The sequence below is a fragment of the Falco punctatus genome, assembly GCF_963210335.1.
Source record: "Falco punctatus genome assembly, chromosome: 15".
Classification (NCBI taxonomy): Eukaryota; Metazoa; Chordata; class Aves; order Falconiformes; family Falconidae; genus Falco; species Falco punctatus.
This window is the reverse complement of record NC_137595.1, coordinates 11,285,352-11,313,129: the sequence shown is the minus strand read 5'-3', so window position 1 is coordinate 11,313,129 and position 27,778 is coordinate 11,285,352. Positions and strand designations below refer to the sequence as shown.

Sequence of the window (27,778 nt, the reverse complement as noted above, 5' to 3'; positions counted from 1 at the left end):
TCTTTGAGTATCTCTGAGAAGCACCTGGCCTCCTGCATAACCCTCTTCCTAAGAACAGCTTAAAAAACATGAGCAGGTATTGAATATTCTCTGCAGGGGATCCCAGAGCAAAAGGAGGATCCTGGTTTCTCTTCTGCATAGTTTACTGAAGAACTAACTCTTTAAAAAAGTAAGACACCAGGCAGCGGCTGCATCCCATGAACACCGTTTCACAAAACCTTACATTGTGTTCTTGAAGCAAGGAGTGAAAAGGCATGACATTAGCTGTATAAGGCACTGTCGGGGCCCGCTGCCCCAAAATACCTCCTACAGCTAGAGCTGAAACGTGAATCCCATTTACCTGGTCTTCGAACCAGCTGCAGGCTGCCCATTGCCTGCTTATACCTACGGCTCTCGTCTTCTGCCACTTCATTAATATCCGAATAATCAACAGCATCCTCTGTGCTCTTAACCCAGCCTAGGAAGAAAACAAATCCTGTCACACAAAACTTTATCCTAATATATATATTGCTAACTTCAGACTTCACCGTGTACATATGATTTTTTTCCTATGCTTCCTTTTCTTAGAGGAACAAAACCATCTGATTAACATGATGATAACCATCAGAGTATTCTTCCCCTTGTTCCACCCAAAAGCTTCAAGAGCTCTGAATTTACCCTAAAGATTGGTAACCAAGGAGAAACAAGTTAAATAAAAATATATTAAAAAAAGAAAGAGAAGAAGTGCAAAAGTCACCAGGAGAGAACGTGGGATTCACTCTGGCAAGAAGCAGAAGGCAAGGCGTTTGCCAGAGGCCCTCTGACCAGACACCACCACAACATTCCTTGCGGCCCCAGATGACCCGGGTGTGTTTCTTCCTCCCCAGCAGAGCTCTGACCCCGCAGCCCCTGTTACGTGTAACCGCGGGCACCCCAGTGCCAAACCTTCCTCATCCAAGTGGGCTCCATCAGCCTCTGGGCTGTCGTCCTCGCTGGCTGTGATCTCAGTGATCAGGTTGCCCAGTCCCAGCACACCCAGCCCGGCCAGATGCTTCTTGGATTCCTGCAGAGACCATAGCAACGTCCCAGCCGGGAGGCTCCGCCGGGAGGCCGGGCCGAGCCCTCAGCCGCCTGCCCGGCCCCGGCCCGCGGTGGCACCGCCCTACCTTGTCGAGGACGCTGTCCCCCTCCAGCTGCCCCGCCTCATTGATGTTGCCGAAGAGGAACCCGGCCAGGGAGAAGGGCTCGGCGCGGCCGCCATCCGCCTCCTCCTCGCTCTCCGAGTCTGACATCGCGCCAGCGCCACCCGGAAGCGGAAGCGCGACCCCTGCGCTCCCCGCGGGAAACCCCGCCCCGCCTGCCGCGCCCCGCAGCGCCCCCCCGCGGCCCGGCCCGCCCCAAGGAAGCGCGGAGGCTCCGGCCTTCACCGAAAAATCGTTTATTGCGTTTAAGAAACGGGGTCTGGCTTTCCACAGGAAAGAACTACGTTTAGAACAGGTGCGTTACAAACAGCAGGGTGAGTTAATACGACAGCCAGAGAGATGAGGAAAGGTTTATTACAACTTAATTCTGCATAATTTAAAAAAAAATAATAATCATCCTTTAAAACTGTTAGCTGTAATACAAATACTTTTACAGTATAAAATCAAGTTGCCAGTGTATGTATCAGTACCACACTTCAGAGTCTTGGGCTCCCACTGCTGATGGGCCCCGCAGCCCACCCAGGGGGTTGGGACCCCCATGAGCCCTGGCCGCCTCCCCGGGGGCAGCCCAAGCAGCACCAAGGTTCCCACAAAGCCAGGTTTAGCACAGGGGGACAAAGCACAGTGAGGCTCTTCTAGTTTTAATTTCACAGAAATAATTGCAAATGTAAACTGGAGAAAGCACTTAGACATTTAAGCATGCCTCGTAACATCCTTTGGACATAGAATTCCTGAACTGCTCAGCTCCCCTGTGGATGGCTTCAGCTATATTTTAAAACATAAGTATTTCAGAAACAATTCAAACCGAAAGATTAAAAACGGTCTCTGCATAGAGTCTCTTTTGCAAATTAAAACATACACATTGGGTTTCTATCCAGTAATAAACCGAGGAATCTTGAACAGTTCGGGAAACCCGCACAGCTTAACCCAGGTTTTCTGATCTCCTGAAAACAGACAAAATCCAGCTGCAGGGCTGGATGAAGTCTGTATTTGTTACCTGCCCACAGGCAAAAAGCAGGAGGAACAGAATGGATTGTAGACTGAAGCACTGGACTACTTACAATAAAATGCACCAAGAAATGGGGGAGGGGGGTGGTTGAGCCACAGACTGAGAATGCCCACCTAATGGAAAAGCTCATTCAATCCGTGCGCTCCTGAAGCTTGTTCTCATGAAAAGCAGAGGCTGGAGGAAACCAGCTGTCAGCCAGCAGGACTTTTGCTCCTGGCAGAAAGCAACAGAAATATAAGGCATCTAAATGGCTATTGATGAGGTACTCCAAAGTCAGTAAAAGGTTTTTTACAGTTCAAAGTTCACTTTCCGCTCATTTTCATCATTACTGCGTTATTCTCCTCAGTACTATTGTGCAACCCATTTATTAGGTAATCTACATGGGGATAAAGTGTTCTACCATGATGTAATCAATAATGTAATCAATTCAAACAAATTAAGTAGTTGACTTATTTATCTGACCATACTCTCTTCCAGTTAACACCAGGATGGCTGCTCTGTGAGCCTCCAGAAACAGGGTCAGGGCTGTGCAATAATACTTGCTCAAAGGTTTTCTTCACAAAATTATTGTAATCCAGTTAGGAATAACCACAAAAGATGCACAACAAAGATTTGAATATGTAAAAAAGTAAAAACTTTAAAACAGTAGTAGCTTCGGTACAAAATCGCAAATATATGTAGGGAAAAAAAAAAAAAAAGAGGTGCCTGTTGTTGAAATTAAGTCTATTAAGAGCAGTTCAAAGATATCACAAATCTTTTAAAGTACATCTGTGAATGAAGCAAAGGTTATGGGCTTGCACCAGGGTAACTAGACAGTTGATTTAGGCCTGACCAGCATTAAAAAAAAACATGCACTGGCTTAAATAAATACATTTTAAACATGATAAAGTCTATGTACTCAGTTACTGAAATTTACCTATAGAAAATAATCTTGAATTACAAGGCACAGAGTTAATTGCTGCCTGTGAGTCAAGCCCACACTAAAGGCCTACTACTAAAGCAAAGGCAGAACGTGGTGAGTGGAGGTTACCTCACTGAAATACTCCTATGCCCTCACAGCGTGCAGGGCACTGCAACAGGAGCCACATCTGGAACAGCACTTCTTCTATGAGTGCAAAAGATGCAAAGACACTCCAGGCAATGGCACTTGGTGAAGAAAAATATGCAGAGTCTCTAGGCTTCTGCAAACATCATGCATAACAGGTGTTTTGGTGTTGCCTGCAATCAGGCAATGTTTGGAAGTCAGTGTTGGTTCACTAGCCACACATACTAGTATTTGGATTAACTGCAATTTAAAATCTATGGGCTGCAGTTTCAGTAGGAGCATTCCTCAGATATACAAAAGTTGCAGTTAAGTGTCAGCATCAGTTACACCAACTGAAGAAAGGCACATCCTCTTCAAAGAGGGGAATCAGGGCACAAATACAAATGTTTCTATCCACTGGGTATTTTTGCCCATATCAGATAAAGCAAGGTCAAATTAACACAAGATCCCCAATAACCTTGTTGATGTATTTTCTGTTATCTTGCTAAAATGAGGCTTTTTTTCTGCCCAGGGTATACACCAGTGCAGTTTTGCATGTGTGGGAATCACAAGAAAGCAAGTTCTGAATTACCAATTGAGGCTGCATCCGGACAAAGACAGCACTGTCAACTTCAGACAACAAAGCCCAGTCCAGCACCATTGGTTTCACACAAAGTATCTTTGAAGCATGCTGCTTTCATACCACCAAGCTGTAAGGGTAAGTCTAAGGAAGGTTTCATGCGCTCACTCCTCAGCTGGTCCCGGAATCACACATAAAGAACAGTGCACATCCTGAAAATAAAAGCCAGCTGCCACTCACTAAAGCTGCTAAAGAAAGTTTAAAAGTACATAAACAGACCTTCAGTTAAAAGAGTTTATAATAACTGATCACCTAGTAGGGAAGAAAAACTGTCCAGGTAAACCTATCCAGTGCCTGGCTAACAGTTAAAAACTTAAACTGAAACCATCATTGAGTTGCCAGGACAAAATAAGGGTTTCTGGTTCCTGTAAACAGAAACTCCAAATTTTCTGTGAGTATTCTCCCAGAAAACCAATAAAGGAATTTGCTGTAAAAATCTCAGGTTGTGGCCCCAAAAACATTAGGGACTTAAGCAATGAATTCCTCAAGAACAAATGGGCTGCTATCAAGTCTCTGGGATTCAAAGGGATGACACTGAAAATCCCATTTTGATAAGTGTCATCCCAACTACCTCAGTCAGTCTGAGAAGATGACCGTTAACTTTATTCTCAGGGTGCAAAGCCTCTTTGGAGAGTGAAATAAACTCAGTTCAGATGATTATGGAAGACCTGCATCTAAATTACTCTTCCACCTCTCCAATTCAAAAGCATGAAAAAATCACTCATTTGAGTGACTCATCATTATTCCAAGTTCCTTATATCAGAAGAAATCAGCTCCTGCTTCTATTAACAAATGCAGGTGTTCCCTGGGTCCTGCTCACTGCATTAAACATGCCTTATACTAACTCTGCGTATAAACGATCACAGTTCACTATAAGGTGAATCTCAGTAATATCTCAGGTATTTTTGCATGTAAACAAATTGTTTTCAAGCTTTAAACTGACAAATTAAAACAACTGGACAGCCAGACTTCTGTTTGTAAAACCAATTCAATCAGTAAATAAGCGATGGGAAAAGCAGCAGCTACACTTAAAGCCAAGTTATCAGAATTTGCTATTTTCAGCAAAATCTAGTAACTGACAGCTATGTAGTAAAGAAGTCTGGCTTCAAAGAAGTCCCTTCTTCTATTTTCCTCCACTAAATAAAGACAGAAGCCAAGTGATGCCTGGAGAAGCTGAAGACCAGAACTTTAGAAATAAAGTAGATATTTGACCTCTTAGCTGGGGGGGGGAGAAACCCAAACTGTTCTGTTTCAGTATCCCTGAAGCAGTAAGACTGCAAGAATATTTGTTGCATAAACCATTTCTGCTTAGAGCTGTTAGTGCAAGATGCAAATCTTCAATTTAACTCATTAAAGAACCCTCCAATATTCAACTTCGAACATCCATCACCCAAGGTAACTACAATAAGACACATTTTCTTGCGTTCTTCTTTGTCACAGGATACAGAACCGCACGCACAGCTTCAGCAAACACCTCCCGAACACCCTCCTGATTCAGCGCTGAGCACTCCAAATATTTGACTGCTCCAATTTGTTTAGCCAGCGAAGTCCCCTGCTGCGGGGTAGTGGGAGACAAGCTTTGCTCTTTCAACTTTTTAACTGTTTCCAGGTCATTTCTCAAGTCTCTCTTCGTGCCCACTAAAAGAATGGGAACATTTGGACAGTGGTGAGAAACTTCAGGATGCCATTTGTGCCTTACATTTGCATAGGAAGAGGGGCTGCCGATGGAGAAACAGATGACAAATACATTGGTTTGAGGATATGAGAGCGTGCGCAGGCGGTCATATTCCTCCTGGCCTGCAGTGTCCCAGAGATTCAGGCTAACTGTCCGGCCATCAACAGTCATTTGGGCACTGTAGTTGTCGAACACAGTAGGGATGTACTCTTCTGGGAAGGCATTGGTGGTATAGCTGATGAGAAGACAAGTTTTTCCCACAGCACCATCTCCAACAACTACGCACTTTATAGTCTGCATTCTTTACCCAGAAACAAAGTCCTGCACAAAGCAAGAAAAAATGTTAGGAAAAGCACACTCAATTATAGTCATTTTAAAGATAAGCTTTAGCAAGTGTTTTTAATGTTGCTAACACTTTCTTATCACAGCTAGACACACTCAGTGTCTCAGAAGCCATTATGAAGAGCTCACAGGCTAGAAAGACAATAGTGAAATGGAGATGCAATGACTTGAGAGCTCCGTGACAAGTGACTGCATTCCAACCATGTAAGTACAAATTCCCACAGTCTGGCCTTACTGCCAGTCAGTTTCCCACAGGCAAAGGGACAAGTCCTTAGAGGTACCTGCAAATGGAAAGGGATCATGACCTCAAACCTAGTAACAAGATACTCTGTCATTTGTAGGTTCACACACATACACCTCTGTACACCTGTACACACACACTCCAAGATTCACACTTCTCGTCTACATAGTCTCCTGCCTAAACAGTTTTAGCGTAAAGAAAGGTCAAAAAATTATATAATAAACCAAAATACTTGTGCTGGGCTGCACTGCTACTGTTTACTATAATAATTCACTCAATTCAGAATTAATCAGACATCAAGAAACTGCATTAGAGGACACCAGATAAAAGCTCCATAAAGTAGCACATACCAGAAAAGCTGTTCTTTGAAATATAACTAGCCATAGTACCCAGATTAGAATACATAAAGAATTTTTCTGAGAAGCCAAGAACAGATTATTCTCACTAATCAGTGACAGATCAAGCAGAACTTAATAGGCTTCAGCCAAACTAAGAAAGCTTATACCGAGTATTTGAAAAATACATGCTGTAAAAGATCAGCAAACAGCTTTCCTAGGCAAACTGGGGAATTGTTACAGGAGATATTTGACACTTAAATGTCAAATTTCCTGGTAAAGTGAAGAGTAGGTTTGATAATCAAATGGATATAGCCTAAAACTCAATTCATTCCAAATTTTCATCATATGAACAGCAGGAACTTTGGAAATAGCATGGAATATAAGCAGTCATTTGTTGTATGGTAAAGCTTCCACTGCCAGCCTGAACAAGAAGGAACTTGCATCTGCCTTCTCACCCAAATGCCTTTGAGGTACGATCAGTAATCCTCAACTTGCACCCAGCAGCAAATACGCTGCTTCAAAGAGAAGAAACAAACAGTGGGAGGAACTATACTGCATATTCCAGAAAGATCACAGCTCCAAACCCATCAAAATAGCAAAAGGAACATATAAAAAGGAGAAATAGCGAAGTATTTCACTTCTAAAACTTATGAGACCCCCTTCCTTCAACTTTCTCTTCAAGACCATCCAAACAAATCAACAGCTCATTCCTATTTAAGTCTTAGCTTTGTCCTTTTTGACAGTCTTTATCTATATCCATATCCTGCTGTCTTCCCACTGGGAACACACATGATTCTGCTGTACTAAGTGAAAACAGACTACATTAAGTTTTGGTACAAAGCCATAACAGGCAACTCCAGTGATACAGACTGTGGTCACTACAACATGCAGTTCTTAAGGAAGTATCCATGTATGTATACACACACTATTGAAAACCAATCACTGGTGAGAAGCAGTGCAGAAACCTTGTCCAGAAAGACCCAGCAGGACATCGGAGGGGAAAAATTTGGAGGAAAACAAGCTGAAAGAAGATGCAGAAGCAGTTTACCCTTTTCGAAAATGGCAGGAATTAGATTTCTAAAACAACATGAATCCCCTGAAATGAAATCTGGCAAAAACTTTTGAGCTTTGGCAGAAAGGCATAGATGTGAGTTTCAGCATACAGCAAAAAAAAATCAGTCATTCCATTTAAAGGCTCCAGTCAAATGTAAAGAGATGAGTACGCAACTGCATATTGTAAAGGTATCAGTAAAACGAAGAACAGCACTGACCATCAAAAGCTGACAGTAGGACTGCGTATATTATTCCAGAACAGTTGTACCAAGATTTTCATTTAACAGGGCTAGGGAGAGAAAAAAAAAGAAGAAAAATTAAAAAAAAAAAGTCTATCAAATTAGAGGCTTAGAAACATTTCAGGCATTTTGCAAACCCCAAAATTGAAACCCCTTGTAAAATAAAACTATGTAAAATGTCACAAATTCAACATTTTTAGCATTGTATTATTAATAAAGGTTGACCACTGTTACTGGCAGCATACAATACAACGTAATATTCCTGAACACAAAGGGTCTAATGCTACAAGCAAACAGTGACAGAAAGGCAGGTGTATTTTAATACCATAGCACTGCTGTACCTTAAGATGTAACTGTTAACTCACCATTCTAGTCTCTACTGCTGCTGTCCGTGTAGGGCAGATCACTACCTGCTTTGAGACACTGCCACAGTCTCTCCAGCAGCAAGGCTGCCTTCAGAAGTTTCCAAACCACGTTTCCCCTTCCCACCCAAGTAGCACGCCACCTCCTAAGCTGTGACCACACACTGAAAAAGGGTGAGGAGTTGTTTCATCCAGTTTACCAACAAGTACCACAATCAACTGTGTTGGTACAACCAAGCCAGTGGTAGCATATGGTGGAAATGAATCATGGGGGAGGAACACCACACACTGCAACTGCTGCCAAATCATCACTGGACTGCAGCACAGAGAGATTTTAAAGCTTAATTCCTGCATTTACTTCAAACCACTGAAGTATCAGAAGATGCTGTGCTAGAAACCTTCATGGTAACCAACAATTCTAGGGCAGAAATTATTTTCCAAATTAACTACCTATGCAACAGACTGCTATTTTGATCAGTAAGAAGTAGCATCACAGAGATGGTAGAACTAAGTCAGCTGGTTCTGCTTTTTTATAAAAAAAAGTTCTGCATGTTTATAACATGCAATAAAAACTCAAACTATAGCAACAAAAATGCCACGGAGAACAAGTTATACAAAGCCTTCTATATGCCTAGTTCCTAAAATAAAAAAAATGGCAAAGACTTGGAAACAGACCTCTCTTCAAAACAAAAACCATGAGCTCCCCCAAGAGCTTTCACCTCTATGCATTTCTGTCCAGAGCTTTTCACAGAAAGGCAGGGTATCCCAGAATTTCACCCCTACCTGCACACACCAGGCACTGATATCCAGAGGGTCATCACACCCATATTGCAAGATGATACACGCAGTTTCATATATTGGTAAACTACAAAGCCATATGTATCCCATACCCATCAGCAGTTAAAATAGCTTTAGTCAACATGATTTAAGATTTCTAATGAAACATGTTACCCAAGGGTTGTGTTGTTGGGGCTTTAACAGGTTATTAGAGCTTTCGATGCAGAGAACAGTAGTAAGGTAACAAAAAAGCCTGGAACATGCATGCTCTTTCACAGCATTAGTATCTTGAATTACCTCACTAAGGCTTGGATTTTAGAAGAGCAACATTTGCAATAGGAAATAACTCCATGCAAACATGCCAGGCCTCAGGCTAAGTATGAACTACACAAATACAATTAGAGCTTGTAGTCTTTTAAGTATGCTTTTTTGCAGGGCTCCTTTAAAATAGGTCGTCTTAGCTGAAAGGAATCATGTGCGGCACATACAATACCAGAGAAAAAAAATAACACCAGGATACACGTGTTGTAGTACTGAAAAACAAAATTTAGACAAATTAAGCAAAAAAAGAGTAGAAAGAAGCTCCTATACCCCTCAAACCTGTACACTGCGAGCAGGTGTAGTTTGGTTAAAGATTTACATTATGGAAGACACAGGTTTTATTAATGTAAGACACAACCAAGCAAACAATATTACCGCCATCAGGCCTTTTCTATTAAATCCACATACCGCTTTGTTCAAAATGTATGAAATCTCTATTTTTTCCTGTAAACAATTTGCCTAGCAATAAAACTCTCGTAAGATAGCAAGAAGCTGGGGTTGAAATCTGCATGGAAAAATCTTTCTGTTTCTCAAGCACCCTTGAACTTGGCGATGCATGGTATTTGAATATAAATATTTGCTGGGGAAAAAAAAAAACATACTCTGAAAACAAAATTACCAACAAACATTATTAAGAGCAGGAAAATTGGTTTAGGGTTTGTCTGGGATTTTTTTGTTTGGGTTTGGTTTGGGTTTTTTTGGGTTTTTTTCCTGAACTTCAAAACAATTTTTGGGGAAAACCTTAGAGAGAAAAACTCGACGTACAACAGGCAACAAGAACTGAAAAAGAGAAAAATACAGATTAACATGTCAACACATTAAAAACAAGACTTAGAATTTAGAAACAGAAAGCTGGGCATAAGCTTCAAAGCCAAGTTTAAATGTTACTCAGCGAGAAAAAGGAGTGAATGGAAAGTCTACAGTAGTAAGAGGTAATTTGGGTTGCTTAGAGAAAGGACTTCTGTTACAGTTAAGATCATCAGAACATGAAGAGTTCTATCAGTCACAGCAGAATGGGAATAATTTTCAAAGAATAAAAAACCAGAAAACAAATCCAATCACCCCATAAAGAAGTGTTGAGCAAAAATATGTAATTAGAGTTATTTCTATCTTGTCCATCACTGCCTGTGAGAAACTGGCATTCCTGTTTGAGTTAGCTTCCTTCTCAAAAGATACTACAAAGTCTGCATTCACTGCCTGCACACCTGGCACTTCCTTTGGAATGTGCAAGATTTCAATTGACATGTTGAGACATCATCAGGAGAGCTGCTCCTGTTCTGACCTAATTACGTATTTTCTGGTATTATTAACATGGACAGCTCGCTCTCCTGTTACCCAGCCAGAAATCTGCTGGGGAAATTCACTATTTGGATTCCACTTCCCCTCCTCACAAAGCTATCATAACTTCATGTTGCATCAATATTTTTTTGTAGGAGAGAAAAAACTTCTAGATCCTTTCTTTAACACTTCTGAAGGAAAGTTCCCTGTCTGCTGAGAGAAGGGAGAAAACAGTGACAGAAAACAGAGAGGAAACATGAACCTGAATTCTTCTGGGGCTTTCTAGATTTATGCTTTTAATACTTCCTGCACTTCGAAAAATTCTTGGCAGAGGAATTACTTCATAGCAGGGTATGTCTCTGCCCCTTGCTACGTTAACACCAGATGTCCCTTTGTTAGGTGGATTTTAGTTTTGATATTGCTCTTTGATAACCCCGTTTTCACAGTTTGTCAGGTCTTCCATATCTGTCTTTCCAGATTGGATATGGCCCTGTTTTGGCCAAAAACTAGCAGAAAACACACAAGGAGTTCAGCCAAAATCATCTGTACTGAGCTGTGTTGTTTTGTTCAGCCACCACCTTTGATCAATGTCTTGCAGGCTCAGAAGTTTGATACTGCTTTATCAGGAGCAAGCAGAAGTTAAGATATCTAAATGACTTAATTGCTCATCTTTCAGTCACAAAAACTAGATCAGAGATGATTCACTCTGTCCACCTGATACGTGAAGTCAGGCAGAAACTTTCAATATTGAATTGGGTGGGTGGGGCAGTTCTAAGTATATCCTACCATCCTCACCCATGCAAAGGAGTTAAAAATTTTTTCATGTGTGCAGCTTAGCCACCAGACCTGACAAATAAAAGGGCTCCCTGCAATTTAATCAAGACTGTGTTACCATTCCACAACAGCTCAACTTACTCACCATTGTTTTTAGGCAAGCGCCAAATGAATAGACAACTGCCAGACTTTTAGAATGCATGCCAAGAAAGAGTAAAAAAAGTTAAATAGGAGACCTCATCCCTAATACCATTCAGCAATGGAATGACCTACTTGGACTTCTCAGTGCCTTTCAAAGTTTTCACACCACTTTCTGTCCTGCCATATACCTGCAAGAGAAGCAAAACACAGTGGCACCCGGGGGGGTTGTAAAAAAGCAAAACAAAAAAAAAAACCAAGCCAAGCCAGATTTCAGCAGCATAGCAGTCCACAATCCAGAGGTCCATGTGAACACGAGAACTGAAGAACCTCGCTTTCTGCAGAGCTCTGATCAGAGTTTCAGCTCCCATGCACACATTACTGATGCTTAACAAGAGTGCAATTCTCACTGGTTGTTCCCTCAGTGTGAATGCTAGGAGGGTCTTATCCCTTTTGGCACAAAAAGCTGTTCCAATGAAATAAAAGAAACCACCCAAAACCTTTTATATGATGTTTTTGAAACTTCCACCCTTGTCAAATTAGGCTGAAATTGGGTTTATTGATTTAAAATTGGGGTTTTTTTTTCCTGGGATGAAACACACATAAGATTTACCACGTAAGCAGTATTTCTTAGGGAACCACAGTGAAAACAAAGTGGTCTACATGAGGTATTCAGGCACCTCAACCTCAGTGCATCAACACTCTTACTACGGCCACTCATACTCCAGATTTTATATAAGAGCAACAATATTAGTGACCAAATATCAATGACCTTAAATTCTATGAATCCAAGATTATGTTTATTGGATAATACATACCCAAAGGGCATTAGAAACAAGCACCTGAACAGCTGCACAGCTGTGAAATAACACTACGCCGAGGTGCACCCATACAGCTATACAGAAACTAAAAACTAAGACTTCAGTAGATACCTGAATCCCCAGTATATGAACATAACATGTATCCTGCCTTAATCAAAAGCTGCAGAGTATTAAACTTTATTTTCCTTCTGCAACCCCATGCAAAAGCATGGGTTCACCAAGACAGCCACCCTTTGCCATTTATTTGAACACAAGTGACCCTGACACACCTCGAGGGTGAACCCAGTAAAGGTCTAAGACTAGGAGGTGAGACTGCAGGGTTCTGTGCCCAGATCCACTACACACCTCCTGGGTGGTACAAGCAACTTGCAGAGGTCCTGGGTATCACAGTCAGTTCATAAAAAGTGAGTAACATACATCCTTCCTAGCTTTTACAGATTCTGTCAAGGCCTTATTCATTACTGCTGGCTAAAAGGAAAAAAATACAGTACCTCAGGCATGAGGTTCTGTGAAGAGGCACATTAAGCACATTGCAGGATGAATGATAAATCCAGTTAAAGCACCCTTGATTCCTGTTTGAGGTGGAAAAAAACCCTGTTAGTCTATCTTCCCATCATCTTTTGTCACCTGGCACTCCAAATGTTCTTTATTTTTAAGAAAAGCCATAACAAAGCCACTGCTGTATTTGAAGGGCAACATGTATACCAGGAAAACCTAAGCTTTTTCCTCGAGAAAAAAGCCCCCACACGTTTTTCATTCCCTTTGATTTCTACGCTGCCGCCTACAGATTTCACTAGGGAGTAAAAAAACCCAGCCAAACAAAAAATGTACTTGGTCAATCAACAACAGTTTTCAAAAGTACCTTTAAATATTTTTGATACAATTACAACATGAGTTAAAGCATGCACTTAGTGTATATTGTATCATCATTTGTGCACAACAATATTGCAATACTTGCCAGTCTTGTTTGCATCAAGTATTGCATTTCTAAAAAGCGAGCAGAAGTTACCAGCGACAAAGAGCATCGTAGCAGTCTGCCAGATTTACACATACAGTCATAGGGAAATAAAAAAAAAGAAAAATAAAATACACCTTGCAAAGGCATGGACCTTTATGTGATACCAAACAGTGTGAAAACACTTCAGACTCCAAAAGAATCACAGCCTCATCATGTAAGCAAATCAAACTGTGTATTCAGTTTCCTCCTCCTAATTGCAAACTGTGTATTTCATTGTTTTTCCAAGATCTCAGTAAAGTTCCTTCAAGGAACATTTAAAAGCATCTTCTTTTTTTTTTTTTTGTAAGCTAAACCGCCAAATACATCTCATAAGCTCCCTATAGAAAAACTTGTGTGCAGTTGAACACTGGCAAACTGGCCAAACAGCCTTTAAGCTCTGTATTTTACATTTGACACAGGAAGAATGTAAACTTTTTAAAATCAAAAAATAAGTTTGGGACAAAGAGCGCACAGCTAGTGATGCTGGCACTAGGAGCACCGCACTCTAGCGCAGGACACATGTTGCAAGCACAGGATACACGTAAAGAACAAAAGCATTTAAAGCTTTTTTTATAACTCACGAGTAAATATGATGGGAATCACAAGTGTTTATAAAGAGTAAACAGATACCAACAATTCACTGGGTCTTAACAAAAGAACAAAGAGACATCAAATTAAATCAGAAAGACGGAGGTTCAAACCAAGTAAAAGGTAGCGCTGCTTCTCAGGGTTTGAGGTTAAGCTAGGAATTCCTCAGTACAGGATGTTACAAATACTGAAAGTTCACAGGACTCAAGAAAAGAACCGTTACACTTATGAAAGACAGCTCTGTAGCGGCTGGTAAATGAGACAACAATACCTGTAACTCCTGAAACCCTTCAGCACTCAAGAGTATTCTAGGTCACCACCATGCTCTACTCTTCCCCAGACCAGAATTTGGCAGCTTTTAGAGAGTAAACCAAGTATGACTACTCTTACATACCCCTGTAAAGGAAAATTCACTTTCAGCACTGAAACAAGAAACCTTTAGAAAAGGCTAAATCATCATATGCCAACCTTTTATTATATCTGCTGGGAGCAGAGGTCACCTTAAATTTGTCACAGTGCTCCTAACAGGGATCAGCACGGGCCTGGCTGGGAACAGCCCTGCCCAGCCTTCGCCCCGCAGCAGAGGGGAGCGCAGGACTCGCCCGCGGGGCCACGCCGGCTTCCCCCACGTCCCTGGGTGAGAGATGGGGCCGCAGATAAGCTTGTTCCGAAACATCCCCCCTCCCCTACGGCTTCAGCACCCTCGGGCTCCCCGGCCACGTTCAGCTCCACAAGCACCGCCGAGCGCAGGAGCCGGGACCGGCCCCCCCCCGCAGCCCCTGCGAGCGGAGCGAACACGCCCTGCGGCTGGGGCCGGCCGCTCCGCCGCTCCCCGGCTCGCCCTTCCACCCCGCGGTACCAGCCGCCCCCCAGCGGGGCAGGTGCCGCGGGCAGCGGGCCAGCAGCCCCCCCGGGAAGGCGACGCCGCAGCTCCCGGCCAGCAGAGGCCGGCGCCGGCCCCGGGCCACCGCCCCCTGACAGCGAGGGCGGCGCGGCCGGACGCGGGGATGTTCCTGCCCAGCGCCGCCCGCCCGGCCGCCGCCCGCCCGCCCCGCTGAGGAGACACGCGCGCAGCCAGGCGGGAGGCCCGGGCCCGCCGAAGCCGCCACGCCGCCACCGGGCCCGCGGCCAGCGCGCCTCCGGTCCCCTCACGGCCCCTCAGGGCCCGCCACCGCATGTGGGGAGCCCGGGGCGCCGCCCGGCACGGCACCGCGCCGCCGCCGCCGCCCCCCGGCCCGGCCGCCCTTCCGCGCCGCCGGCCCCGCACTCACCTCTCACGCCGCCGGCAGCCACCGCTCCCGGGACGGCAGCAGACCCTCGACCCGGCCGCACCCCGCCGCCCGCCCCTGCCGCTACCGCCGCCGCCGCGCGCACGCGCCCCGCGCACGCCGCCGCGCAGGCGCCCTGTGACCCACCGCCGTGCCCGGAGGGCCCGCCAGGGGGCGCCGCCGCGGGGGGCGGGGGGCGGGCCCGGCCCGCTCCGGCGGTCGGGGCTCGGTACCCGAGTGCTGCACTGCAGGCGGTGAGTGGCGCCCGCCGCCCCCCGGCCCAGCGCCGGGAGGCGCCAGAACCGAAACCCCTCCGGGGACACCCCGCTTCCCCGGCCTCCTGGTCCCCCGCCGCTCGGTCGGTACCGGCCTCTCCCCTGCCAAGGCCTTTGCGGAGGAGGACGCCGAGTCCCTCCGGAGCCACCGACGTTTCCCTTGAGCCGCCATCCCGTCTTCCAGCACCCCGGGCCCGGCGCCGCAGCCCCGTCACGGAGGGAGCGAGGCGGCGGGGGTCCAGCCCGCTCACCCGGCTGCCCCGGATCTCTGCTCCGCCGGGAGTGCCAGGGGCGGGCGGAACACGGGGCTGTGGCTCCCCGGTGCCCGAGGTGCCGACACGGGGGCTCCTCCCGCTGTCCTGCCCTGGCCGGGCGCAGCAGAGAGACACATGGGCTCGGCCCACTGGTGTTTCTTAAGCGCCTGTCAGGAATTTCAAAGTATAACCTTTGCTCTGGATTTTTATTCCTTGCCCCTTCTGACGGGGGAGAGGGCACGCTGCAGCGTGCATGTGGCTTAGGGCTGGATCTGCTACTCCGGAGCTGGTGCCAAGGTCCCCAGCAGCTCAGGAGCCAGCACCGCTCAGCTGCTGAAGCACTTGACTGTCAGTTGCTCGGTGTTCCCATCTCCAGCTCCTCATCTTCCTCCTCTGACCAACTCAAGCTGTCATCTGAGTCCTCCTCCTGCACTGCCCCGGGCTCCTCTGCGTTGGCAGCTTCCTTCTCCTGCCCGTCACAGGAGTGCAACCTGCTTTGGGGGTGCTCTAGCCTGGCCCACAAGCCAGGGCTGGCTTTGCAAAGCGTGATCTCCACCTTGGTAGGGACCATGGTCACAAAGCTTTTCTCTACTTCGATGACCTAGACAGAGGGAAGGAAAGCTGCGGTGAGCTGGGCACGGGAGGGCAAGGAGCATGTGCTCATCCTTTCCCTTACTGGCAGAGCCCTACCAGAGGAGAAGAAATGAGCCAAGAGATGGAGCGGGATGAAACCCGGGCTCCAGCTGAGCTTCAGGGTGTTCCGTTTGAGCAGCACGACAGTGCTGGCACAGAGCTCAGCTAGCCACAGCCACGCACACAGCTGCGGTACAGCCCTCTCCCCACGGCAGCGAGCTGCGCTGAGACACAGCCATACCCGCACCCAGCGGCACGCTCTGCTGCCGCAGGCACAGGCAGCACACCCCAGAAATAAAGCCAAGAAATGTACATGCAAATTCTGGAGTCTCACTGCTCCTCCACAGCCAGCAAGCAGCTGAGAAATCAAGAGAGCTTGTGTCTCCCCCTCACGCCACCGCCTGCCTGCAGGCACAGCAGGGCTGCAGTAGGGGAGAGGGACCTGCTGGGCCAAAGACCCTTTGGGGCAGTCTGGGACCAAACCCAGCACACCTACAGACCCAGCAGCGACGTACAGCTCTGTTCTTGGTGCAGGATCGATTGGTGCAGCCACCAGCAGCCACCGAAACAGCCCTCCTCACAACCCCTAAGGCATTTCCTAGCAGAGATGGCTGTAAATGCTGGTACCTGGGTGACCTGGCCCAGGAGCAAAAGCAAGCACAGGCTGCCTCACAACATTGCAGCCCAGCCCCACAGAGACTATTGGCACACAGAAATCAAAGTAAACAGGATCTTACCCCCCAGAGATCTAGTTCTGTCTGGAAAATCTTATTCCCTTCAAAGATGACATGAACCTCAAGCTGAAAGATCAACAGAAAATTATCTGAATGGATAGCACAACACTTGCCAGAGCTCTTCCCTGGGGCAATGCAGCTGACTTCCAGCATTGTAATGCATCCCACGTCCTGGCTCCAGTGTAACAGCCCTGCAATGGCCTCAGCACCTGGGAGCATTTCACCCCCTTCAGAGCATGCCAGGTTCACCTCTGCCACCAGTCGAGGGATTCGAGGCCAGCAGAGCCACCCACTGAGGCTGAAAGCCACTAAGCCAGAGTGGTAGGGCAGATGCTGCTGCAGCAGCAGTGAAGCCACTGGGCTGTCAGCTTGGGGACAGCAGGTAGGCAGTGCAGCAGCAGACCAAAGAGGCTATCAATGAGTGCCAGCTCCTGGCTGTTGGCTCACCAAAATCAGGTGCCACAGAAGTGTGCATCCCCAGCACAGCCCTGCCCACCCCACTCACCACAGTGCGGTTGGCTTTCACGCTGCTGAGGGCAGGCAGGGGGTTCTTGGCATAGACAGTCACCACCACCTGGCTACTGGTTTGGTGCCAGTCCTGCCGGCTTGACACCGCCTTCTTGTCCTGCTGGTGAGAGGAATCCATCACGGCATGGCATCTAGCCCAAGTACACCCCAAAACAAGAGGGGCTGTCTGTGCCGGAGGATGCTTCTTCACACATCTTCACAGAGCACTGGCTGAGGTTAGCATCAGCTAAGCAAGATCAAACTCTGCCTTTCATGCAGGTTTTTGAGGGGACATCATTCATGCAATGGTGGGCAGCCCCTGCCAAGCTGTCCCATGCAACATCGGGCATCTGTGCTGTGCTTGGGGTTGCTCCAGAAGGAGGTGTTAAGACCAGAGACATCCCCCTTCTTGTTCCAGAGTCACTCTCCTATGCCCAAGCTCACAGGCACTATGCAGTCAGGAAATTTGGTCTGGAGGGCAGCGCAGGAGCTGTTGCTGGACATGAATCATGCCACCATGTTAAATGTGGCACATAGATGAGCCCCAAAGGGGCACGTTTCACATTTCTCCCACGGGATCCCACCTTATCTGTGCCACAGGCAACTTTGGCTCCACTAGACATTTCTGAGCATCACCAGGAGACAGACCCACTGCAGCCCTCAACATTACCAGCCAGAGAAACACCACAGGAGGAACCCCAGCCCCAAACTCAGGTGACAATTAGCACAAACCATCTGCATCACAACATCACAACAGTACATTCACTGCAGCCTCCTTTACATCCACTATAAGTTTTCTTCTTCAGGATAAAGAACAGACTGGGCTCAGAGGGTGTTGCTCAGAGTAGTGCTGACTCAGACTTTCAGGGTTATCCTGGGCCACTTTGCTGCAACTTTCCCAGCTCAAGCCTGTTTCCAGCCAGGAGCTTCCCTGGAGAAACTTACACATGCATACGCACACACTAAATATTGGGAACTGGGGTCTTCGCCCCATTACCCTGCCACACCACTGTGTCGCTATTGTAGATGAGGTCCCTCCTGGGAAGCAGTTGCAGAGTGAAAGCTTCATTAAAACCAAATTCAGTCATCTGCATTCACGTTTCAAAACTTTTGGTGTGTTTTGCAAGGCTTTTCCCATGCTTAGCTGCCTCCCCCTGTGCAGCAGCCTGCAGCGCTGGCTACGCTGTGCCTGGGGCCAGCTCCTGCCTCATTCAGCTTCCTATCATACATCTGCCCGTTGGGGCTGAGAGCTGACACATTTTGTGAATGAGGGAGATGCATTTTAAACAGCAGATGGGTGAAGATTAAGCATTCAAACCCTGCACAGTCATCTGTCAGCAATTATGAAAATTAAGAGAATTAAATGCAGAAACCCGTGTGAATGCAGAGCCAGGGAAGGAGCACTCCTCAGGTGCCAGTAATGGCACTTTGCTCACACAAGTCACTGCTGCCAAGAGCCCCCTTACCCCCTTCCCTGTCCAGCAGTGCTTCCCAGTTCTGCAGCCCGGCTGTTCCAGGAAGGTGCTGAAGTCCGTCGTTTTGAATTTGCAGCAGCTCCAGTACTTCATCCTGGAGAGAGCAGGGTGACCTGAGCAGGGAGCACCCACGGGAGCAGGAGAGGGGACCACAGCAGACTTCAGGGTGGCGGGGGAGAGGAACTCGGAACCAGCATCTCCTCCTGCCCACCTGTTGCTGGGGGTGGGGGGTCACCCGCAACTGCACCGGCTGAGGCCACCCAGCCTTGCAATGCAGCAATTTCAGCCCTCAGCAGGGTCATTTTGCTCCCTGGTAAGAGGTTGTTTCTTACCCCTCGTGGAAGACAGGAATGCCAGGATGGAAAACACAAACCTCTGTGTTGCCCTCTGGGCCCTGGTAGATCTGTGGAGCAAGAAGCAGAGGAAAGTTTTGGCTGTGCCTCTGGCACAGCACAGCACAGCCAGGCATTCACCCATCGGTGCCCATCCCTGCAGAGGGCACAGCACGATGCCCAGCATCACCCTTTCACTGGGTCCAGCATCTGTGAGGACCTCCTCTGGGACTATGCCTAGCTGGCAGCCTGGCACTGGTCTCTGCTCCCTGCCAGCAAGGCAGCCACCCCACCTGCACCGGGACCCCAGTGTCATCCCCCCGACCACGGCAGCAGCCCTTCCATATGCCCTCTCCCAAACACAGCCTGGTCCCAGCCCAGCCACTGGGCAGCACAGGGACAACGGGCAAGTTTGCACACCACAGAAACACATTCTGAGGTGCAAGGGGCTGTTTATCCATCCTGCCCTTTCCCCTCCTTCCCAGAGCATGTCAGTCTCATGTCCTTATCCACCTCCCACCTTTTGCTCCCTGCTTGCTCCCTTCCCTGCTGCTTTCCAAGCATGCTGGCCCTCCTGCAGCTTGGTCCCTTCGCCAAGTGCCTTGAGGCAGACAGGCAGTCTTGGGGCAAGATAGGAAGTGGGCTGTGCTGTGTTAATTAAATGCAGGTGGGAATTATTCTACGTGCATTTTACCTATAGGCCCATATCCTGAACATGTGCTATATTTCATTGCAAGCAATTAGCAGCAGTGAAACACAAATGTACCACTAGTCCAGGAATCTGGAAGCCTCTTGCAGGAACATGGCTGGGAGGTGACAGAGGCAGCCACTCCAGGGATGGGATGAGCAGGAGCATACGGAGCGGATGGGCACTGTCACCTCCAACCCACCTGGCACCCTGCCCCACACCTGATGGTAGCTGGGACACAAGCCACCGCACCAGACCTGCAATGCTCCTGGCCATGTGGCACAGACCGTGCAAAGATGGGACCCTGCCCGGTACTTACCGCCTTGCAGCCTGCATTCTTGCAGGTGCTGCCAGCTCTCACCTGGGCAGCCGCCTCCCCTGTGAGAACAACACAGCTTCACCCTGGGGAACACTCCATCCATGCTTGCCCCCAGACCTTCCCCACAGCCCCACTCCCAGCTCCCGAGCTTCGCACAGACAGCCCCTGAGCACAGCCCATTGCAATGTACCTCCAAGGTGCAGCTCTGTGGATTTGCAGGTGGCTGAGCACACACCTGCCATCCCGTGCTGAACCTGCCATGCAAAACCCCATGCTGAACTTGCCACATGCAACCCCACTGCCACCCATCAGCTCATCGCTACCTGTGCAACTGCCCTCAGGTGACTCGTCCTTGGAGGACAGGTTCAGTTTCTCCAGTGCCTGCTCCAGAGACCTGGATACTTTAATTGGCAGCAGTTGTCTAGGCTCATCAGAGCTGGGAAACAGCAGCAGCAAAAGCCAAGTGGTTTTTTTTTTGCAATGTAAGTGTTGTTGCCTCTCTTGAGGAAGCAGCAGGTCAAGACACATGCAGAAGAAGCAGCACGGCAGGGCAACGCTGTTAGCTGAGGCTGTCTCACCTTGGTCTTTCCCGCTGCATCTTCTCAGCTGATTTTGGTCCTTGGATGATGAGCTCCTGCACTGGTTTGGCCTTCAGCTCATCTGAGGTCTCCTTTTGGCTGAAAGGCTCAGGGGGCTTCTCCTTGCTGTGAAACCCCTTTGTGCATCCCTGAGCAGCAGAGGCAAGCCTGACGCCTGCTTTGCCTTCCCTAACCTGGCAGCTGCTCCCAAACCCTGTGAGTTCCCGTGGTCTGGTGGCTCTGTGTCCTGCAGGGATGGGCTCTGACCCCGCACCAAGGCAGGGGCTATGTCTGCAGGGATTCTCAGGGACGGTGTGGCAGCCTCACTGGTGCCACGGCAGAGAGGTCTCAGCTTTGCTGCACCCCAGCCTGGCAGCTGAAGGGCACCAAGTCTCCCTCACATCCCTGGGCCTCTGCTGCCTCCTCCCCCCTGGCCCGGACAGCCCAGACATTCACAGCTGTGCTGGCACTTGGGACATTTGTCCTCATCCCACAGGATCCTGGTGGGGGATCTCAGCCCTTTCCGACACCCTCCTCTGGGACCGCCTGCCCCACACCTTGGGAGCAGCACCCTTGTTTGCAGGCTCCTGGGCAGCAGATAGGAAATCCCCACCCAGCAGGGCGAAGGGGGCAGCCTTGGCATGGGATGGGGCTGGGCCAGGCCAGGGCAGGGCAGTGGTGAGGAGGAGAGGACAGAGGAGCAGTGGGTGCATTTGGGCTGGCAGGTCACTCACCTTTATGGAGAGGAACTCGGAGAAGTCTGTTGTGCGTTTCTTGCAACAAGACCAGCCCTAGGCACCGGGAGATGACAAAGTGGTCGGGTGCGGGCAGTCCCTCCAGGCACGAGGTCCCCCCCTGCAGCTGCAGCCTGGCTCCTGCCCTACTCACCTTCAGGGCATCGTGGAAGATGGGGACACCCGGGTGGTACAGGCAGGAATCTGAAAAGGGCGATCAGGCAGAACATTTCATGAGGAACAATCCTGCCCACGAGGCACCTCTGATGCCCGGCAGCTCCTAAGCCAGCTCCTGCCATGTGGGCTGCCTGTACTGGGCTCAGCTCAGCCCTGCTTGGCAGCTTGGGCTGCAGACTGGGAAAGTGGCATGCATTCCCACTCACCCCAGTGCAAGGTGGATGAGCCCACTTACCCTTGGCGTTGTGCTCAGGATCAAACCTCTGCCCACAGCCCTTGTTGTAGCACAGCAGCGCCATAGCTGAGGTGTACTCACAGCGTCCTTCACTCCTTCCACAAATATCCCACCAGTCTCATCCCTGCCTGTGACCTCCCATCTGCTTCCCGGCAGTTTCCAGCCCAGGCACAGGGAGGTGGCTTTGCCTATCTTTGGAGGCAGCTGGAGGAGGTGGCTGGTAACTGGAGACCAGGCTAAAAATGGACACAGCAGCTCGGCAGCTGACGGGACCTGGCACCCATGTTATCTCAAGAGGCATTTTTGTCCTGCCCCTGTGCCCAGAAGAGGGAATGCTGCGGGGTGGCTCCACACCTGGGGTGGGCAGAGGACCTCCCAGTGCCTGCCATCCTGCCGGCATCTGGAATGGAAGCATTGGCATTGGGGTCACCCTGGTGTTCACGCTCAGCTTGGGGCAACCTGCGACTCTTCTTGACCAACTGCTCTCAGTTTCTTTGGCATTTATAGAAGCAGCTGAAAGTTTCCTGAAAAAGAAGGGAAGAGACTTCCCAGAGCCTCAGGGCAAAATGTGTGGTGATCTCCCCCAGCCCCAGAAGGCCCTATTCTAAACAGAAACACCGTCACACCAAAGCAGTGCATGTGGCCAAGACATCCTCCAATGCAGGGTCTTGTGCAACCCAGGGATGAAATTTGTCCCCTGGAAGATCATTGTCATCATAGAAAAAGGGCGCAAAATATTATATGGGCCTCCCAAACCCCAAACCCAGGAGCGGTTTGCTTGGACAACCTGCCCCCATTCCGGGACCCCAGGGTTTTTCTCTACAAACAGGAAACCTTCTTGAGATCAAAGGTTTTACTTAGTTCCTACAGACATCTAAAACAACTATTACTTTCTTTTTGTTGTTCCTGTTCACAGACAGCTGTTTCCTGGGTGCTGCCCTGACCTGTCAGAGCACAAAGCACCTGCAGAGTGTTTCTGCTCAGGAACCAGGTTCAACATAAGCCCTTGGCACTATCAGGCAGTGCAAAGGGCAGGTTCTGCAGGCAACAGCCTGGGAGGGGAACCCACAGGGTCCACTGTGGCTGATGTAACACCATCCTGGTCCCATGATGTTTGTTTAACCTAGTTAATCCCACTACAACAGCCTGCAGGACCTGCTGCCACCCCGAGGGGATCTCCAAAGTCCAGAGTTAGGATGAACTCTTGCAGAAATTCTAGAGCTCACCAAGAAGATGACTCCAGAGTCTTTTCACACTGCCCTGCTGCTCCATGTCTAGCTCAGTTTTGCCATCCCCACCTTGAGACACCCCGGCCAGCAGCAACATTGGGCTGCTTGCCCATCAAAGCAAGGCCTTGGTTGCCTTGTCATCTCATTAGCAAGTGAGACAGTCCCACTGGAGGGGAGGTCGTGTATCACCATCAGGTCTCCTTATGCAAGAGTAGCCTGTATATAAACCCACATCCAACCCAAAAGGTAGGAGGGAAATGTGAGGACACTGAGGAGCTGCCACACCAGCATAAGCCACATGGCTTCAAGCTGATACCTCCCTCAAATGACTGCGGTGCCTAAAGACACAATATATGACCTAAGGGACCCAAAGGTGGGTAAAAAAATGCTGCTGGCATCCAGAGCCTCTGCTCAGATGGGAGGGATCACTTGGGACCCAGGAAGCCAGGCAGAGCCCTGTGATGGGAGAATTTGTGGTCCCGGGGGCTGAGCAGAGAGCTATAGGGTTTCAGATCTCCTTGTCCGTCCTTTCTATGAGCTGTCAGCAAAGCTGCAGCTGTTGCCATCCCTGTGCCAGTGGGAATCTGGAGCTCAGGTTACGTTGCATGCCCCAGAGGAAATGCCAAGGGGATGCTGTGGCTGACCTACGCACAGAGGCTCAAGGCTCATCGCAGAGGGACCAGCAGGTAGCTGGGGGGGCTGTGGCTGAGCAGAGCACCCTCAGCACCCAAGGAGCAATGGCAGGCAGCGGAGAGCATGCAGCAGCACTGCTCTGCCCTTGCTCCTCTGCTGCACCACTGCAAATGTCTGCAGGGAATAAGGTGGCTTGACAGATGGGACATAGCATAGTGAAATACAGTAAATCGGGGTGTCCACAGCTCCTAGCCAAAGGGGGTGGTCCCCAGGGAGGACAAGGTGAGGGGGTGCAGCCTGGGAGACAGACACAAGAAACCTGCCATGAAATAGAGATAAGCTCCAGGGGAACCAATCGGTCAGCCACCAACAGACTCAAGGCCCTGCTAGTGCTGGTGCTTTAAAGATGAGGAAAAAGAGGATGAGAGAAAGGCAGAGAATGGAGAGAAACTCAGTTCACCCTTTGGTCATTTGGGGTGCTCTGGAGCTCAGGGCAGTGGGAAGGGAGAGCGTTTCTAAAGCATGGAGTTGCTCCTCCATACAAAAGGCTGGTTAGGAGGAGGAAGATCCCTGACATACATATTACCACTACGAATGCTACACAAAGCTAGTAGGCAGGATTCATGTTTTAGTTATTTGAGAAATAAAATCTTCCCGATAAGAATATGTGCTGAGCAATTCTACAGCAGAAGTTCTGCCTGGATGCTCCTCTGGCAAGCACTGCTCCAGGGTTACATACCAACGGTTGTCCAAGACGTCTGCACTGATTGTACTCAACAGCTCGGAGAACAGCTTTAAAAAAGACCAGAAAACCATCGGAAATGGGGTTGTGGACAGTATTCATCTCTCCATTCAGGAACACTGCCCTTCTGCAGCTCGTGTTATTACAGGGCTGTTGCCCCAATGCTCTGGTCTCACTGAACAATTACATCTTCAAAGTGGAATCAGTTTCCCAGGTGATGGGAATTTTCTCCCTGTAGTTCAGGCAGTGTCTTGCTCCCACAGATAATTTTGTCTCCTTGCAGCCAAACTGCTGAAGGAGACAGTTACTCCAGTGCTTGCTCTGAAAATGCATGCGACAGTCCTCATCAAAAAGCGCGCTTTGGTCCTCAACAGGAACCGGTCCAAAAAGAATAGAATTTGGTCTACTCCTAAGATGCAGTTTTCTTGGCATTAGCTAGCATCCGTAATAAAAACCTGCTGCCCCAAACAGCCTGAACTGGTGGGGAGTATGGGGTTTTACAGGTTTCCCTTTGGAGGGTCCTGCTGCCTTACAGCATGGTCACTGTGAGCTCAGGCAGAGCAGCGTGGCCAGGCTATCATGAGGGAAAGCATCCCAAAGGCAGCGTTGTGCTAGGGTGAGCTCCCTGCTTTCTTCCTCTCCTTCTGGCTCTCTCTGGCACTCAGGTGCCTCACCAGGCAGACAAGCAGGTACCTGAGCCATGACCAAGACAGAAGAGAGAATGATGGCTCTTTTCAGCAAGGCCACAGGAAATCACGTCTTCTTCTTTCAGCTCTCAAAGGTAGCTCACTAGAGAAGCACCTCTCCATATTCTACCATTTGTAGCTTTCTATGATAAATGACAGCTTCTAGTGAGATGCATTGTGCCAGGAAAAAAAAGGAAATGTTTGTCTATTGCTTTCATGTGACAAAATTATCCACGTACCCACTGGATTTTTCAGATTTATCCTCAGTTCTTGTGAATGCAGTCACTGTTGTTTAAGGAGAAGCTGCATAAAGCACAAGCTGTAACTTCTGAAGCCCACAAATGATGAGGGTTTAAAGCTAAGAGTGAAGTGATAAGAACCAGACTGCTCATGAGTCCTTGCTCTGATATGAACTGATACTGTGTTAAGTGGATTTTAAACAAGCTGATCAGATACGACAGCAAAAGGCAAGGGTATCTCTTCGTGATAGTCAAAATACTTCATCAGTCTGCAGTGACGTAACAGACAGCGACCTGGAAAAGCATGCAGAGGAAAGCGTTCCCGTCTGTACACTGCTTGGACCTCAGCACACCACAGCAGTGCTTGTGCAGAGTCCAGCCTCTGGAGCTGCGCTCGCTACCTTACCCAAGCTGTGCAAGACAAGGCTGACAGCAAAACCGCCAGTGCTCCAGCAGACTCCAGTATCTGGAAGTGCTCTGGAGTAGGCAGCCTTGCTTGCTCCTGTGCCCAGCCTTAGATGCTTCTGCACTACAAGCAGTCCCCGGTGCCATTTCCTCCTGCTGCATGCCTCTGAAAGCCTTAGTAATGGTCTGCTTTATAATTTCCTTACTAGATCCTCAGTCACAGGTTTTCAGTCTCCTCCTTTCAAGTAAATGAGAATAGTTACCTCTGTCATTCACAGCAGAGTGTAGTTTTAGTTTTCTTCCTTTGCTGTCATTTGATCTTCAATTTTCACCTCGTACCGGTCTTGTTAGATGGACTTTGAACAGCGCTAAATCCCTCCTTCCCCGCAATTTTAAACACCCTGTTAGTATATCTCTTTTCTCCCAGGGAAAGGCAATAACCAGACCCATCCTCACCTCATACTTGAACAGCATTGAGGCGGCAGCAGAGTAATGCTGAAGGTTTGAGCTCTGCCATTTTCCTACAGCAACAACTTCTCTTTTGAGTGCTCACCAACAGGCAAGCCAGCTGAGCAATGGGCAGGAGAATGAGATAATACAGACACCTGGGTGCAACTTCAGTTTCTTCTCCCAATATTTCACGCTCTGGAATTAAACAATGTACTTAGCAAACACCCATGGCATTAGTGAATGTCTGCCAGCCATGTTCCAGACACAAGCCACAAGAACAGATGCATCCTCTCCACAGGGCAACAGAAAAACTAATCAGCAATTCCCACCAACTTGAGATTTTGCAGTATTGATCTATCCTAGGAAATGGGTCAGGTGAAAAAGATCGGCAAACTCTTCATAGTGTACCTACAGGTAAGTTGCAATCCTCCGACAATCACCATTAAATAGCGATTAGTTATCACTTCAGCAAGCCATCTACTAGTGCTGATGCTTTTGAATGTGGAAAACAAAACAAGCAAAAGAAACAAAAGCATCAGCTGCAGCCTCTCTTCAATGCAGCTTTTCATCAGTCATGTCATTCCAGCCTAATTATAAGCCATCAAATGACAGGGGTAAACCAATAAAACCTCCAGAGCCATTATTTCATCTTTCCCTACTTAAGAGTACCTACAGGACCAAACCCTACATTTTTTAAGGTTATTGCCATGGTAACAGGCATCTGAAAACGTTTTCATCTTCCCTATTATTTCTCAAGTCTGTAAGGCAGCTCCCTGTGCTCTTAGGCTGCGACTCCTTCCCCCTCCCTCTCCCACCTAGATTTCTTCCTAAGCTTTCCCCCCTGCTCCCCCCTCCCCAGCCTCGAGAGCTTCAGTGGGAGAAAACAACTCACAGAAGGCTCCCCCTTCCTACAGATTTCCTCATGTATTACACAAGATGAAGAGTTACTGTTGCCATAGACAGTTCCAAGTCCTCTGCTTCCTGCTCCAGCACAGAAGCTCAGAGCTCTGTGGGAAGCTCTGCACCCCAGCCAGAGGCAACTGCAACCCAGGGGCAGCGACAGACCAGACAACTCTGTACTACACAGATGAGACACGGAGTTGAACTCCACGGTCCCAGTGACACGTGGACAAGTCTTACATCTTGCTTCCACAACACAGATGAATCCTAGGTGCATCAGGAGCTCCCTTGTGTTCCGAAATGCTGATGTGGAAGGTCTCATTCCAACACACAAATAAAACTTGTTCTGCGATAAGGGTAACTTAGAAAATTCTCAGGGGTTGAGCACCCTCTCTATAAAGAGCTGTACAAGAACAATTTTTGTACCATAATCTGAAGCTTGATTTACCTCAACCCATACGTACGCTTTTTCATTCAAAAAACAGAA

General features: G+C 48.3%; 3 protein-coding genes across 14 annotated transcripts in view; all 3 read right to left on the bottom strand.

The window, feature by feature from the left end:
- The window catches only part of TAF1 (TATA-box binding protein associated factor 1), a 32,438-nt gene extending 31,131 nt beyond the window's left edge, over positions 1-1,307 (bottom strand). For 3 of the 6 annotated variants that reach the window (XM_080365473.1, XM_080365469.1, XM_080365470.1), the window contains exons 1-3: positions 1,146-1,307; positions 925-1,042; positions 341-457 (exon numbers count right to left, since the gene is read on the bottom strand). In XM_080365473.1, coding sequence (XP_080221599.1) covers positions 341-457; positions 925-1,042; positions 1,146-1,271 — 361 coding nt within the window. In that variant the 5' untranslated portion in view covers positions 1,272-1,307. The remainder of the gene's footprint in view (positions 1-340; positions 458-924; positions 1,043-1,145) is intronic. The other 3 variants (XM_080365471.1, XM_080365472.1, XM_080365475.1) reach the window with 2 other exon arrangements.
- Positions 1,308-1,401: 94 nt separating this feature from the next.
- Positions 1,402-15,652, bottom strand: LOC308053816 (rho-related GTP-binding protein RhoG-like). Of its 6 annotated transcripts, XM_080365558.1 has the most exons (5): positions 15,070-15,652; positions 14,070-14,194; positions 12,705-12,785; positions 7,722-7,792; positions 1,402-5,850 (listed from the first exon to the last, which is right to left on the bottom strand). In XM_080365558.1, exon 5 carries the CDS (start codon positions 5,827-5,829, stop codon positions 5,254-5,256), a length of 576 nt encoding a protein of 191 aa, XP_080221684.1. In that variant the 5' UTR covers positions 5,830-5,850; positions 7,722-7,792; positions 12,705-12,785; positions 14,070-14,194; positions 15,070-15,652; the 3' UTR covers positions 1,402-5,253. The 6 variants fall into 6 exon arrangements, with proteins under 6 accessions (XP_080221684.1, XP_080221682.1, XP_080221681.1 ...); XM_080365556.1 differs by lacking the exon at positions 12,705-12,785; XM_080365555.1 differs by lacking the exons at positions 12,705-12,785; positions 14,070-14,194.
- Positions 15,653-15,787: 135 nt separating this feature from the next.
- ITGB1BP2 (integrin subunit beta 1 binding protein 2) lies at positions 15,788-27,696 on the bottom strand. 2 transcript variants are annotated; one of them, XM_080365532.1, is made up of 11 exons: positions 22,008-27,696; positions 21,750-21,799; positions 21,596-21,652; positions 20,862-21,010; positions 20,607-20,719; positions 20,284-20,342; positions 19,277-19,347; positions 18,936-19,038; positions 17,468-17,590; positions 16,966-17,028; positions 15,788-16,196 (listed from the first exon to the last, which is right to left on the bottom strand). In XM_080365532.1, the coding sequence occupies exons 1-11, from the start codon at positions 22,069-22,071 to the stop codon at positions 15,945-15,947; spliced, it is 1,104 nt and encodes a 367-aa protein (XP_080221658.1). In that variant the 5' UTR covers positions 22,072-27,696; the 3' UTR covers positions 15,788-15,944. The 2 variants fall into 2 exon arrangements, with proteins under 2 accessions (XP_080221658.1, XP_080221659.1); XM_080365533.1 differs by having other exon boundaries at positions 17,468-17,587.
- Positions 27,697-27,778: the final 82 nt, after the last annotated feature.

Coding starts and splice junctions, on each gene's coding strand:
- LOC308053816 (XM_080365558.1), bottom strand. CDS start 5,829: ATGCAGACTATAAAGTGCGTAGTTGTTGGAGATGGTGCTGTGGGAAAA.
- ITGB1BP2 (XM_080365532.1), bottom strand. CDS start 22,071: ATGGCGCTGCTGTGCTACAACAAGGGCTGTGGGCAGAGGTTTGATCCT. Junction 20,720..20,861: donor ATGCAGCGGGAAAGACCAAG/GTGAGACAGCCT, acceptor GCTGTTTCCCAG/CTCTGATGAGCCTAGACAAC. Junction 17,591..18,935: donor ACTGCTGGACAGGGAAGGGG/GTAAGGGGGCTC, acceptor TCCTCTCACCAG/CAGGACAAGAAGGCGGTGTC.